The sequence below is a fragment of the Salvelinus alpinus genome, chromosome 3 (assembly GCF_045679555.1).
Source record: "Salvelinus alpinus chromosome 3, SLU_Salpinus.1, whole genome shotgun sequence".
Classification (NCBI taxonomy): domain Eukaryota; kingdom Metazoa; phylum Chordata; class Actinopteri; order Salmoniformes; family Salmonidae; genus Salvelinus; species Salvelinus alpinus.
The window spans coordinates 50,345,660-50,360,419 of NC_092088.1; the positions used below are offsets into that span (position 1 = coordinate 50,345,660).

At 41.9% G+C, this 14,760-nt stretch overlaps 1 protein-coding gene across 4 annotated transcripts in view; it reads left to right on the plus strand.

Moving 5' to 3' along the window:
• Window positions 1-13,594, plus strand: part of LOC139570887 (phosphatidylinositol 3,4,5-trisphosphate 3-phosphatase and dual-specificity protein phosphatase PTEN-like) — a 44,099-nt gene extending 30,505 nt beyond the window's left edge. Inside the window, exons 7-12 of one of the 4 annotated variants that reach the window (XM_071393187.1) lie at window positions 256-324; window positions 847-1,013; window positions 5,158-5,448; window positions 5,583-5,630; window positions 9,781-9,849; window positions 10,916-13,594. In XM_071393187.1, the coding sequence (XP_071249288.1) occupies window positions 256-324; window positions 847-1,013; window positions 5,158-5,448; window positions 5,583-5,630; window positions 9,781-9,834 (629 nt within the window). In that variant the 3' untranslated portion in view covers window positions 9,835-9,849; window positions 10,916-13,594. Of the gene's footprint in view, window positions 1-255; window positions 325-846; window positions 1,014-5,157; window positions 5,449-5,582; window positions 10,358-10,915 lie in introns of those variants that run through there. The other 3 variants (XM_071393186.1, XM_071393188.1, XM_071393185.1) reach the window with 3 other exon arrangements.
• The last annotated feature ends 1,166 nt before the right edge of the window (window positions 13,595-14,760 follow it).

Consider the following 14,760-nt stretch of genomic DNA (forward strand, 5'->3'; position numbering starts at 1 on the left):
GTGGAATTCTCATTCTATGGAGGTGTAGCCAAAATAATGGCCTCCCCAGCATTTTTATACATGACCCAGGAACCACACCTGTGTGGAAGCACCTGCTTTCAATATACTTTGTATCCCTCATTTACTGAAGTGTTTCCATTATTTTGGCAGTTGCCTATATATTTACTGATATAAGTGTTCCTGCTGTGTTCTGAAGGCCCAGCCAGTGCCAGCCCAGCCAGGCTGTGTGTTAATCTCCTTCTCTCTCTCTGTAAGGGGACAGTACCATTAAAAACAGGAGCGAGCCGATCCCTCTGGGCTTCAAGAAAGGGAATTGGCATTGGGGTAAATGAGCCTTTCATCCATTTTGATGTACTTCCCTCATACACTGTTCATTTGGACCCAGTCCCAACAAGAACTAGGTAGATGCTCTTCTAGTGAAGGCTAGAAGAAGGTGTAGTGTTAAGACATTGCTGTGTGGAGGCATATAAAGACCAACCAACCACCCTACTCCCCTTATGAGTAGTTTCGAACTCTCACAAATGTAATGCAGTCCGTTTGTTATTGACGAAAGCGCAACAGTCATCAGAATAGGGTCCCATGGCTTTGGTTTTGGTTCTTTTTGGGTGTTATTTGTGGTCTGGTTCTTTCCCTCACTCCTTCTTTATGGGATTACACTGTTTTCAAGAACTCACAACTAGGGTTTTCTTTAACTGTCCAACTGTCCTTCAATGTGGACATGGCAGCAACTCCAAGAAACTAACATTTGTATACTGTCTTGTTCTTTCTCTACCTCTGTTACCCTTCGTTGCCACCTCTCTCTCCCTATCTCTGCCCCTTGTCTCTGAAACACTCACGCCTCTCTAGATCCTCAGTTTGTGGTGTATCAACTTAAAGTCAAGATCCACACGTCCAACCCGGCTCACACGCGGAGGGAAGAAAAGCACATGCTATTTGAGTTTCCCCAACCGCTGCCCGTGTGTGGAGACATCAAAGTGGAGTTCTTTCACAAGCAAAACAAAATGATGAAGAAGGTTGGTTTGTTCCACCCATCACATGAGTGTCCCTAGTTTCCCGCTGGATTTCCTTGGCTTCGGCCGTTTTCAATTGCTGTTTTTTCCAATTAATTGTGGTTAATAGAGATGAGCATTTTAAATGATTTCACTATTTGAATAATATTTCATATTTTTACGGATATGCACAGAGTCGAAATACATGTTTTAAAGAAAGTATACATATTTTTTAATCCCGCGACTCGAGAGAGCCGGTGCTCTGCTGGTGTCAGCAGAAGGGTGGGGGAGGGATGGGTGTGTGTGACAGACTGAGTGGCACAGAGGGAGAGAGTGAGAAAGTAGCTAAATCGACTTGCGCTACTTGTCTACAACATATGAAACAACAGGCTACCCAGGGGTTAAAGTTCTCCATAATTGCTACGGATTTCCATCATATGGATTCTGGAGAGGTTGTTTTTGAGATCAGTGTACAGCTGGCCAAAAGCCAGTAAAAATGCAGAGCGCCAAATTCAAATAAATTACTATAAAAATCAAACTTTCATGAAATCACACATGCAATACACCAAATTAAAGCTACACTTGTTGTGAATCCAGCCAACATGTCAGATTTCAAATAGGCTTTTCGGCAAAAGCAAACGATGCTATTATCTGAGGATAGCACCATAGTAAACAAAGAGAGAGAAGCATATTTCAACCCTGCAGGCGCGACACAAAACGCAGAAATAAAAATATAATTCATGCCTTACCCTTGACGAGCTTCTGTTGTTGGCACTCCAATATGTCCCATAAACATCACAAATGGTCCTTTTGTTCGATTAATTCCGTCGATATATATCCAAAATGTCCATTTATTTGGCGCGTTTGATCCAGAAAAACACCGGTTCCAACTTGTGTAACGTGACTACAAAATATCTCAAAAGTTACCTGTAAACTTTGCCAAAACATTTCCAACTACTTTTGTAATACAACTTTAGGTATTTTTTAACGTAAATAATCGATTAAATTGAAGACGGGATGATCTGTGTTCAATACAAGATTAAAACAAACTGTAGCTAGCTTTCTGGTCACGCGCCTCTATCTAACAGTACACTTCAAGTTACCCTCGTTCAGGATGGCCGTACTTCTTCATTACACAAAGGAAAAAACCTCAACCAATTTCTAAAGACTGTTGACATCCAGTGGAAGTGGTAGGAACTGCAAGAAGGTCAATTAGAAATCTGGATTCCCAATGAAAACCCATTGAAAAGAGAGTGACCTCAAAAAAAGAAAATCTGAATGTTTGTCCTGGGTTTCGCCTGCTAATAAATAAGTTATGTTATACTCACAGACATGATTCAAACAGTTTTAGAAACTTCAGAGTGTTTTCTATCCAAATCTACTAATAATATGCATATCTTATCTTCTGGGGATGAGTAGCTGGCAGTTGAATTTGGGTATGCTTTTCATCCAAACGTGAAAATGCTGCCCCCTATCCTAGAGAAGTTAAGAGGGGATCCCAGTTTTACAGTGCTACTATGTAAATATATCTATATATATTTTTTTTTTCAAATGCACTTTTGCAACCAGAGTTCCAAGCATGGTTTAGGCACAGCTGCGCAACAGAGCTCTTAAAAGGGCAATTTCATACTTTGTAAAATGTTTCGAGTGAAGAATAATTGTTTATAATAATAATAATTACAACAATCTAGATGTTGAGTCCAATGGGATAAATGCAGATGTACAAACCCCATGCTTCAGCATATTTATTTACAGCCACTATTCTGCATCAGTTGGGCTACACGTGTTGATCAAATACATGTTTATTGGTCACATACACATGGTTAGCAGATGTTAATGTGAGTGTAGCATAATGCTCGTACTTCTGGTTCCGACAGTGCAGTAATATGTAACAAGTAATCAAAAAATTCCACAACTACCTAATACACACAAATCTAAAGGGATGGAATAAGAATATGTACATATAAATATATGGACGAGTGATGACCGAGCGGCATAGGCAAGATGCAATAGATGGTATAAGATACAGTATATACATATGGGATGAGTAATGCAAGATATGTAAACATTAAAGTGGCATTATTTAAAGTGACTAGTGATCCATTTATTAAAGTGGCCAATGATTTGAGTCTGTATGTAGGCAGCAGCTTCTCTGTGTTAGTGATTGCTGTTTAACAGTCTGATAGCCTTGAGATAGAAGCCTTCTTCACCGCACTGTCTGTGTGGGTGAACCATTTCAGTTTGTAATGTGTACGCAGAGGAACTTAACTTTCCAGTTTCTCCACTGCTGTCCCGTGGATGTGGATAGTTGGGTGCTCCTTCTGCTGTTTCCTGAAGTCCACGATCATCTCCTTTGTTTTGTTGACATTGAGTGAGCAGTTGTTTTCTTGACACCACACTCCGAGTGCCCTCACCCCTTCCCTGTAGGCTGTCTCGTCGTTGTTGGTAATCCAGCCCACTACTGTTGTGTCGTCTGCAAACTTGATGATTTGAGTTGGAGGCGTGCATGGCCACGCAGTCATGGGTGAATAGGAAGTACAGGAGGGGGCTGAGCATGCACCCTTGTGGGGCCCCAGTGTTGAGGATCAGCGAAGTGGAGATGTTGTTTCCTACCTTCACCACCTGGGGGCGGCCCGTCAAAGTCCAGGACCCAATTACACAGGGCGGGGTTGAGACCCAGGGCCTCAAGCTTAATGATGAGTTTGGAGGGTACTATGGTGTTGAATGCTGAGCTGTAGTCAATGAACAGCATTTTTACATAGGTATTCCTCTTGTCCAGATGGGATAGGGCGGTGTGATGGTGATGGCATTGTCTGTGGACCTGTTGGGGCGGTATGCAAACTGAAGTGGGTCTAAGGTGGCCGGTAAGGTGGAGGTGATATGATCCTTGACTAGTCTCTCAAAGCACTTCATGATGACAGAAGTGAGTGCCATGGTGCGATAGTAATTTTGTTCAGTTATCTTTGCCGCCTTGGGTACAGGAACAATGGTGGCCATCTTGAAGCATGTGGGGACAGCAGACTGGGATAGGGAGCGATTGAATATGTCCGTAAACGCGGCTAGAGATGCCGTTTGGGACAGCAGCCTTGCGAGGGTTAACACGTTTTAAATGTCTTACTCATGCTTATTGCTAGTAGTGTATCTGATAATATAGACCATGCATAGGCTATATGCATGGTCCAATATGTAAAATTATTTTATAATGTTTACCAATATGTTATTGGGCCCATTTCTGGAGGTGGAAATTGTATTTTAGATGGTGTCAGCATTTTATTTTCATTAATTTTGGGAGTAGAATGTCCTTTTTTAAAGTCACCAGAACTGACCTTCCCAGTCCCTCTACATAAAAATTATCCGGGGGTCCTGGACCTCCTAAGCAAGGGGAATGTAATTTGTCAAACTTGCTGTTTAATAAATGTACAAAATGATCCTCTATCTTTAAAGGCATGATGGTCATGACTTTCTTACATGAAAAGGGAGGTTAACTTGGCCCCAGACAAACCCCTAAGTTGGTTGATCATTGTAGCCTACTCCTTCTCATTTATCTAACTCAATGAATTGATTCGAAGTCTCCCACTTGCTACACATGGAGCCTCTGACTGTAGCGCTGCTTTGATTGACTGACGAACAAGCTACACGTGTGAAGGCTACCGGTGCGTCTTTTTTTATGTGGCGCACTCCAAAAAACTCTCAAATGTTGTTTTACGAAAATGTTTAATGTAAACGTCTATCCTTGTAGGCTATGCAGCAATGTCACATACATATATATATTTTTTTAGACTGTCTTTATTGTTAAAATAGGCGTTTTTTAATATATATTTTTGTATATTAGTACTCAAGTAATACTAACGTCCTTTCAGATATTCGAATAACCGTACCCATCCCTAGTGTTTCATTGTGTGTCTTCTATTGTATCATACATGATCGTCCTGATGATCATCCTAATGAACAAAAGTTATAAACAGCACTCGGAAGTTATAATTGGCTAGCTTACCTGGAAATGTGTTGAATCATCTTACTATGAATAATTGAGGATTTTCACACCTATGTACTGTAATTGTTTAGTTTTTCTAAACCCGGCATTAGCGTCGTGAATATAACCACGATTACCTTCAGACAGACTCCATTACAGTTATTCAGTACCTCACCCTCTCCCTTCACTATACAGGATAAGATGTTCCACTTCTGGGTTAACACCTTCTTCATTCCCGGGCCATCGGAGGAGAGTATGGAGAAGGTGGAGAATGGGTCGGTGGTGGTGGTGGTGAACGACATAGAAGGGGTCCAGAACCAGCCCCCGGGCGGCCCCCCTCCCCATGCCCAGCCCCCCCAGAGCGCCAAGCGCAGGGACAGCGGCAAGGACAGTGACGGGGACTACCTCATCCTCGCGCTGACCAAAAATGACCTGGACAAGGCCAACAAAGACAAAGCTAACCGCTACTTCTCACCTAATTTCAAGGTGAGCCATTCAAACTAATGGTTGTAATGGATTATCATGGTTAAATTAATGAGGAAGGTACTACAAATCTTTAAATCTTTAAAAGGTTCCCTTTTCTGATATTATGGCTTACCCTTTCTCTCTCGCTGCTTTAGGTGAAGTTGTATTTCACAAAAACCGTGGAAGATTCTTTGAATTCCGAGGTGAGCACTTCGACATCCGTCACTCCGGACGTTAGCGACAATGAGCCTGACCATTATCGATATTCCGACACCACTGACTCTGATCCGGAAAATGAACCTTTTGACGAGGAACAGCACACGCAAATCACAAAAGTGTGAACTTTTTTTAACAGGAAAAAAAGATGTACACCAGAGGAAATAAAGGAGAGAACTTGAATATGAACTCAAAAGAAGAACCTTTGTCCCCCTACCTCCCCCAAAATGGCAATAGAGCACCATCATGTCAAATGCCAATTTTAGTTAAAAAAAATATTATCCTGACCAATATGTTTTTATTATTTTCTTTGGCGCGGCCGTGTACCATGCGCAAAGTATTGACACTGTTGGCCCATGGGGAAAGGTGCTTGTGTGTGTGTGCGTGTGTGTGTATGTATATATATGTGTATGTGTGTGTGTATATATATATATACATATATAAAAAGTTTGGACACACCTACTCATTCCAGGGTTTTTCTTAATTTTTACTGTTTTCTACATTGTAGAATAATAGTGAAGACATCAAACTATGAAATAACACCTATGAAATCATGTAGTAACCAATAGTGTTAAACAAATCAAAATATATTTTATATTTGAGATTCTTCGAAGTAGCCTCCCTTTGCCTTGATGACAGCTTTGCACACTCTTGGCATTCTCTCAACCAGCTTCATGAGGTAGTCACCTGGAATGCATTTCAATTAACATGTGTGCCTTGTTAAAAGTTAATTTCTGGAATTGCTTTCCTCCTTAATGCGTTTCAGCCAATCAGTTGTGTTGTTACAACGTAGGGTTGGTATACGGAAGATGGCCCTATTTTGTAAAAGACCAAGTCCATATGATGGCAAGAACAGCTCAAATAAGCAAAGAGAAACGACAGTCCATTACATGAAGGTCAGTCAATCTGGAAAATCTCAAGAACTTTTAAAGTTTCTTCAAGTGCAGTCGCAAAAACCATCAAGCGCTATGATGAAACTGGCTCGCATGAGGACCGCCACAGGAAAGAAAGACACAGAGTTACCTCTGCTGCAGAAGAAAAGTTCATTAGAGTTACCAAGCCTCAGAAATCGGCACCTCAGATTGCAGCCAAAATAAATGTTTTACAGAGATCAAGTAACAGAATGTGTTCTTAACTGACTTGCCTAGCTAAATAAAAGTTAAATAAAATAAATAAATAGACATCAACATCAACTGTTCAGAGGAGACTTAATCAGACCTTCATGGTTGAATTGCTGCAAAGAAACCACTACTAAAGGACACCAATAAGAAGAGACTTGCTTGGGCCAAGAAACACAATGGACAGTAGACCGGTGGAAATCTGTCCTTTGGTCTGGAGTCCAAATTTGAGATTTTTGGTTCCAGACACCGTGTCCTTGTGAGATGCAGAGTAGGTGAACGGATGGTCTCTGCATGTGTGGTTCCCACCGTGAAGCATAGAGGAGAAGGTGTGACGGTGTGTGGGTGCTTTGCTGGTGACACTGTGATTTATTTAGAATTCAAGGCACACTTAACCAGCATGGCTACCGAAGCATTCTGCAGCGATATGCCATCCCATCTGGTTTGGGCTCAGTGGGACTATCATTTGTTTTTCAACAGGAGAATGACCCAAAACATACCTCCAGGTCAAAAAGTGCTATTTGACCAAGAAGGAGAGTGATGGTGCTGCATCAGGGCGGCAGGTAGCCTAGTTGGGTCAGTAACCGGAAGGTTGCTAGATCGAATCCGCAAGCTGACAAGGTAAAAATCTGTCGTTCTTCCCCTGAACAAGGCAGTTAACCTACTGTTCTTAGGACGTCATTGTAAATATGAATTTGTTCTTATCTGACTTGCCTAGTTAAATAAAGGTTAAATCAAATAAAAAATCAGAAGACCTGGCCTCCACAATCATCTGACCTCAACCCAATTGCGGTGGTTTGGGATGAGTTGGGCCGCAGAGTGAAGAAAAATCAGCCAACAAGGGCTCAGCGTAGGTGGGAACTCCAAGACTGTTGGAAAAGCATTTCAGGTGAAGCTGGTTGAGAGAATGCCAAGAGTGTCAAAGCTGTCATCAAGGCAAAAGGTTGCCTACTTTAAAGAATCTAAAATATATTTTTATTTGTTTAACACTTTTTTTGGTTACTACATGATTCCAAATGTGTTATTTCATAGTTTTGATGTCTTCACTATTATTCTACAATGTAGAAAATAGTAAAAATAAAGAAAAACCTTGAATAAGTAGGTGTGTTCAAACTTGACTGGTACTGTATGTCTCTCACTACATGACCAAAAGTATGTGGACACGTGCTCATCGAACATCTCATTCCAAAATCATGGGCATTAATATACATTTGGTCCCCCCTTTGCTGCTAATACAGCCTCCACTCTTCTGGGAAGGCTTTCTACTAGATGTTGGAACATTGCTGCAGGGACTTGCTTTCATTCAGCCACGAGCATTAGTAAGGGCAGGCACTGATGTTGGGCGATTAGGCCTGGCTCGCAGTCGGCGTTCCAATTCATCCAAAGGTGTTCGATGGGGTTGGAAGCACAGAATCGTCTAGATTGTCATTGTATGCTGTAGCATTAATATTCTCTTCACCGGAACATCCCCAGATCATTATTATTCCTCCTCCACAGAACTTACCATTTGGCACTATATGCATTGGCGCAGCTACTGTTCTCCTGGCATTCTCCAAACACAGATTTGTCCGTCAGACTGACAGATGAACGCGTTTCCACTGTTCCAGAGTCCAATGGTGTCGCGCTTTACCCCACTCCAGCCAACGTTTGGCATTGCGCAGGGTATTCTTAGGCTTGTTTGCGGCTGCTCGGCCATGGAAACCCATTTCATGAATCTCCCGACGAACAGTTCTTCTGCTGATGTTGCTTCCAGAGGCAGTTTGGAACTCTGTAGTGAGTGTTGCAACCCAGGACAGACGACTTTTACACGCTTCAGCACTCAGCAGTCCTGTTCTGTGAGCTTGTGTGGCCTACAACTTCACGGCTGAGCCTTTGTTGCTCCTAGACGTTTCCACTTCACAACAACAGCACTTACAGTTAACAGGGGCATCTCTAGCAGGGCAAAACCATTACTAACTGACTTGGTGGAAAGGTGGCATCCTATGACTGTGCCACGTTGAAAGTTACTTAGCTCTAAAGTAAGGCCATTCTTATGCCTATGTTTGTCTCTGGAGATTGCATGGCCATATGCTCTATTTCATACACCTGTCAGCAACAAGCGTTGCTGAAATAGCCGATTTGAAAGTGTGTCCACATACTTTGGTATATATTGTGTGTGCAGTGCTTAATTTGCGCTGGATCCACTCTGTTTTGGACTGTTTTGTTTCCGGAAAATATTTGGCCGGATCCGGTAACTCTCAGTTGCATGACAAATAATTGTACATTTTTGCGATGTTAAAATTCGAACAAAAGCGCCAAGTTCATCCGAGTTGCCAATTCGTTAATTATCCTGCCCCCACAATAAACGTAATGTGAAAAATACAATTTTCAGCTCCGGCCTAATATTCTAAGTAGATTCGGTTTGGGCTGGCCAGGGTTTATGGTTTGTGCAACATTGTAACCTATGTTTGAGACCAACGCGTGGCAGTGGCTCCGTGAGAAGCAGGCCAGTGTCTCTTACATAACTACAATGAGATTAACTTTATATGATCTCTCTCCCTCTGCTGTGATAGATGTGAGCCTGCAACTCATCTCTCCAGTGTTGCACTTCATCATTTATTTCCTTATAGAATCGTACAAAGGGTTCTGAAGCAACTGCAGCACCCTTGATAAATGTAAATATATTTGCCAAAGTTATATAATTACTGCTGTCTGTTCAGAAATAAATGAAATAATTCAGAACAGCCTACTACACCACGAGAAGGCCTATTATTTAGCTACAGAGGATCAATAGCTTCTTCTTTTTTAAATAACCTAGCTGTGCATTGTAGCCCAATAACAAGGAATAGCCTACAGTCGGGAACAAGCAGCAAATCTGTCAGTGAAAAAAATGCATGCAGACAAAACAGGCCTTTCACAATATTTCAAATACAATCGAGGGAAAACACAAGTTGGAAAGCAAATGGCTCATGGTGAAAATAGGAGACTATGCTGTAGGCTACCAAAATATTTGATCAACTTCCAAATATTGTTTTACAAGGTAAAAGGGAGAGAGGCTTTTGGCATGAGCGCTTCAGCCATCACCAGGGAGTGAGCTGTGCATCATTGGGTGAGTCAGTAACACTGGAAAGCATTTTTAGGACTTATTTCCTCATATTGTAGCCTACAATATGTTTCTCCACACACCTAGGCTATTGATGGATTTAAGGCAGAGTCATTTTTATTGATCTCAGATTCTCAGTTTGTTGGTGTCCAAGTAGCCTGCCATTTTTATCATTTGTGTGGTATTAAAAAATATTATGCCAAAGTCTGCAGTCATGTAAAATTTACTTAGAATTGCATGAAATGTCTTTATGAAAGGCCAAATTTTCCCAGGACCCTAGGCTACTAAAAATGTTCTCCATGTGTGCAACTTCTGTAAGTGCCTCTGCTCCATGGCACTTTTTCTCATGCGTTCCAGAACCTCTGAACTCCCTAGGTCACCCCCCTCTCTCTGTTTTTGTTCCGGCACCTCCCGATTTACAAATTAAGCTCTGTGTGTGTGTGTGTGTGTGTGTGTGTGTGTGTGTGTGTGTGTGTGTGTGTGTGTGTGTGTGTGTGTGTGTGTGTGTGTGTGTGTGTGTGTGTGTGTGTGTGTGTGTGTGTGTAAACAAACTTTGTGTCAAAGACAATGGAAACGAGTAACAATCAGGAGGACTAAGCTCCTTCTGTCAAAACCAAGGCCAGTGCTGCAGTCACTTTGTTTCTATTCCTGTCTTCTCTCCCCTTTTCCTCCTCCTACCCCCTCCACCACACCTTTTCCCTCATCCTCCTTTACTGTGAATGCTTCTCGTGCCCTTTGCAGGCTGTCACGGGACGAGGACTTTTGGCCTTTGAAGTTGCATGAAGGCGGTGCGTTGGGGGCGTGGTTGAGTTATGAAGAGGCTAATGTCTAAAGCATTGCCATTCCTTTTCCCACTGTGTATATGTTTAAATTATGCAGAACAAGGCATCCCATTTAATTGTCAATGTTTTTTTTTTTTTATCCTAAAATAAAAAATATTATACACGAAACAGCAGGGAGACAAGCGTTGCAATGTCAACACTTTATATTCATTTAAAGGACTGTGGCAGTGTGCATGTATTGGAATTTAGCATCCATCCCTAATAAATGTATGCAATGTCTTTTCTTGCAGAAACACGTTTTCCAATGTATTAAGCGCTCAGGTTATCCTGTGGATTGACTGGTCTTTTTGGGGTGAATTGCATCATGGAGGGGGGGAGAGTAGAATATGACATGAAAGCTCATCCAATTGCAAAGCAGTGTGGACCACCACTGATGACAGACATGAGCTCTTGGATCCCTTGATCTTGTCCCACACTGGCCTACCATTATAGAGGTCTAACTCACATGCAACTACACTGAACAAAAAATATAAAGGCAACATGTAGTGTTGTTTCATGAGCTAAAATAAAAGATCCCCGAAATGTTCCACATGCACAAAAAGCTTATTTCTCTCAAAGGTTGTGTAGACATTTGTTTACATCCCCCTTTTGTGGGGAGGGAGGCATTATCTAAGATGCTCTTGGAAGAAGTAGTTTTTTTTGGTGCTTTCGGAAGATAGGCAGGGACTGTGCTCTCCAAGCTTCAGGGGGAAGCTGGTTCCACCATTGGGGTGCCAGGACAGAGAAGAGCTTGGACTGGGCTGAGTGGGAGCTGCCCTCCCGTAGAAGTGGAGGTCAAGAGACCAGAGGTGGCAGAACGGAGTGCTCGGGTTGGGGTGTAGGGTTTGAGCATAGGTAGCCTGAAGATAGGAAGGGGCAGTTCCTCTTGCTGCTCTGTAGGCAAGCATCATAGTCTTGTAGTGGATGCCAATTTTCTCAACTATAAGCAGTTGATTTCATACCCAGCTATCATTATGCCAGTGGGCTTGTCCGCCTGTCTGCTTTACCAGGTTTTCTCCATCCCAGCAGCTGAAACATAGAAAACTCCACACGACTTCTTGGTAATTGAGACGCAGCCCTGGAGAGAGAGAGCTGCCTGTGCCTGGGTAAAGCAGCTTACTCCGCTCCCCACACTTCTGTGGCTCCCCAAATGAAAGAGTAACAGGATTAAGTACCATGTCACTGATAGGAAGCAGGACCCTGGCTAAAGTGAGACCACTTGTCCTCTAACAAAATAGAATATGAATAAAGTATTTTTAAAAAGTGTTCCCACCACAGGGACAGTCAGTCACATAATCCCCCTCTACTCTATTAAGAGTTGCTCCCCCGGTCTCATCAAAGACACGCAGCTCGCCAGCGAATGTGTCTGGCAGGAGTCGCTGGGGCCTTACTGTAATTGGCTAGAGTGATGGAGAGTAGAGTACCTAGTATGTTAGATTATTACTGAATGGGTTGAGTTGGGAGAGATGCCTCAGCCCTCTATGGGTAAATAAAGACTGAAGCGTAATACACTGGCCTCTGGAAGATTCCAGTTCAAGCTGGCAACCCACATGTTGTTTTTAAATTAGACCTTCATCGCAGTGATATATAGATAAATAAAATAAATACGCAGCATGATGTTGGTATAGCGAATAGCTCTTCTAATATACTGGGTTTCTCATGGTATTTCCTTGTGTATCTCTCTGGCTTCACCATCTTATATACATTCACAGCACTATCTGTTAATGTGAGGGGTAGAGCTTACATCAAATATATAGATTCAAACACACTATTATGATTAAATAGGGCAGTTGCAAAGTATGGCTCAGCACAGCAGGACCTGGCAACTCTCCACCACCCCTCTGCCTGGCTGAACAGCTGTGTTGTGTTTGTATTAGGCCAATAATAAAACAGGAAGTCGAAATTAAACAAAAGCTTTAAAAAACACAGGAGCTGTAAAGTTACCAAAGACTCAGCGGCACGACTGAGCCTGTGGAAAAAGAGTACAGACATACAAACACACATTTACAGAATCATATTGAAAGCACATACAGTACCAGTCAAAAGTTTGGACACACCTACCCATTCCAGGGTTTTCTTTATTTTACCATTTTTCTACATTGTAGAATAATACTGAAGACATCAAAACTATAAAATAACACATATGGAATCATGTAACCAATTGTAACTTATCCAAACAAGACTTTCCTTGTCTGTCGAGGCAGTGTCCTCTTTACCCTTACGTTTGATATGTTGAATATTCCATGTGATTCAACTGGGGCTGTAGGAGAGTTAAGCCCAACATTTGCAATGATCTCAATATAACTTGGGCTCTATAAATACATGCAGGTCAAGCTATGGAGATTCTCCGAGTGCACCCACATGTGGGCCCTGCTTGATAGGAGTGCTCCGGTCCTTTCGGCCTCTAGCCCTCACACAGTCAACTCCATCTGTTACGTTAGTGATCACAACACTTCTGCCCTGCACTCTACTTACCCATTACTGTACATTGCTGCACAATGACACCCACATAGTTATAGAAATGTCTATTTTCCTATCTGAATGCATCATGATGATCTTTGCTCAGAAGATATGTTATTGTGATATGATTGCCTTGTAAACTTGAGGTTTTAGAATTGTATGAGTTATTTATTTGAGAATATATACAGTACCAGTCAAAAGTTTGAACACACCTACTCATTCCAGGGTTTTTCTTTATTTTTACTATTTTCTACATTGTAGAATAATAGTGAGACATCAAAACTATGATATAACACATATGGAATCATGTAGTAATCAAAAAATATTAAAGAAATCAAAATATATTTTATATTTGAGATTCTTCAAAAGTAGCCACCCTTTGCCTTGATGACAGCTTTTCACACTCTTGGCATTCTCTCAACCAGCTTCATGAGGTAGTCACCTGGAATGCATTTCAATTAACAGGTGTACCTTGTTAAAAATTTCTTTGTGGAATTTCTTTCCTTCTTAATGCGTTCGAGCCAATCAGTTGTGTTGTAACAAGGTAGGGGTGGTATACAGAAGATAGCCATATTTGGTAAAAGACCAAGTCCATATTATGGCAAGAACAGCTCAAATAAGCAAAGAGAAACAATAGGCCATCATTAGTTTAAGACATGAAGGTCAGTCAATGCAGGGCATTTCAAGAACTTTGAAAGTAATGTTCAGTCCTAATGTGAACCCAATTAATTCACAGATACATTTAGTCTGAAACATTTCACACCCCTATATGCACACAGACACACAAGCATATTGCCTGTTGGCTCACACATACAGTATGGTCCACATGCGAAGTGCCCCCCCCCCCCCCCCCCCTTTTTTTGGTCATTTATTGTAGTAGCTGATGAGGGGTATTGCAGCTGAAAAGATCCTCAAAATAATAAATGGTAGAAACATCTGTGGAATATCTCTCTCCTCTCCCTGAGTGTTCTTCCTAACAGAGAGGCTCAGAGCTTCAAATAATGCATTCGTTTTTCTTTTTTATACAAAATGTGTGATTTAGTTGTCATACAATGAATGAATCACAAGAGAGAAAGGTGACAGATAAATATTATATTGTATATTGAGCTTATATGAAGTAGGTCTGACTTCCAGATATCAAATAGGAACTATAGAGAACGAGGAAGTAGAATAGAGAAGAACATGGACTCCGCGGAACGAGGAATAGCTCGGTTTTGTTTGTTTGGGAAGTTTGTTGTTTAAAAGTATATTACATTTACATTTAAGTCATTTAGCAGACGCTCTTATCCAGAGCGACTTACAAATTGGTGCATTCACCTTATGATATCCAGTGGAACAACCACTTTACAATAGTGCATCTAACTCTTTTAAGGGGGGGGGGGGGGTTAGAAGGATTACTTTATCCTATCCTAGGTATTCCTTAAAGAGGTGGGGTTTCAGGTGTCTCCGGAAGGTGGTGATTGACTCCGCTGACCTGGCGTCGTGAGGGAGTTTGTTCCACCATTGGGGTGCCAGAGCAGCGAACAGTTTTGACTGGGCTGAGCGGGAACTGTACTTCCTCAGACGTAGGGAGGCGAGCAGGCCAGAGGTGGATGAACGCAGTGCCCTTGTTTGGGTGTAGGGCCTGATCAGAGCC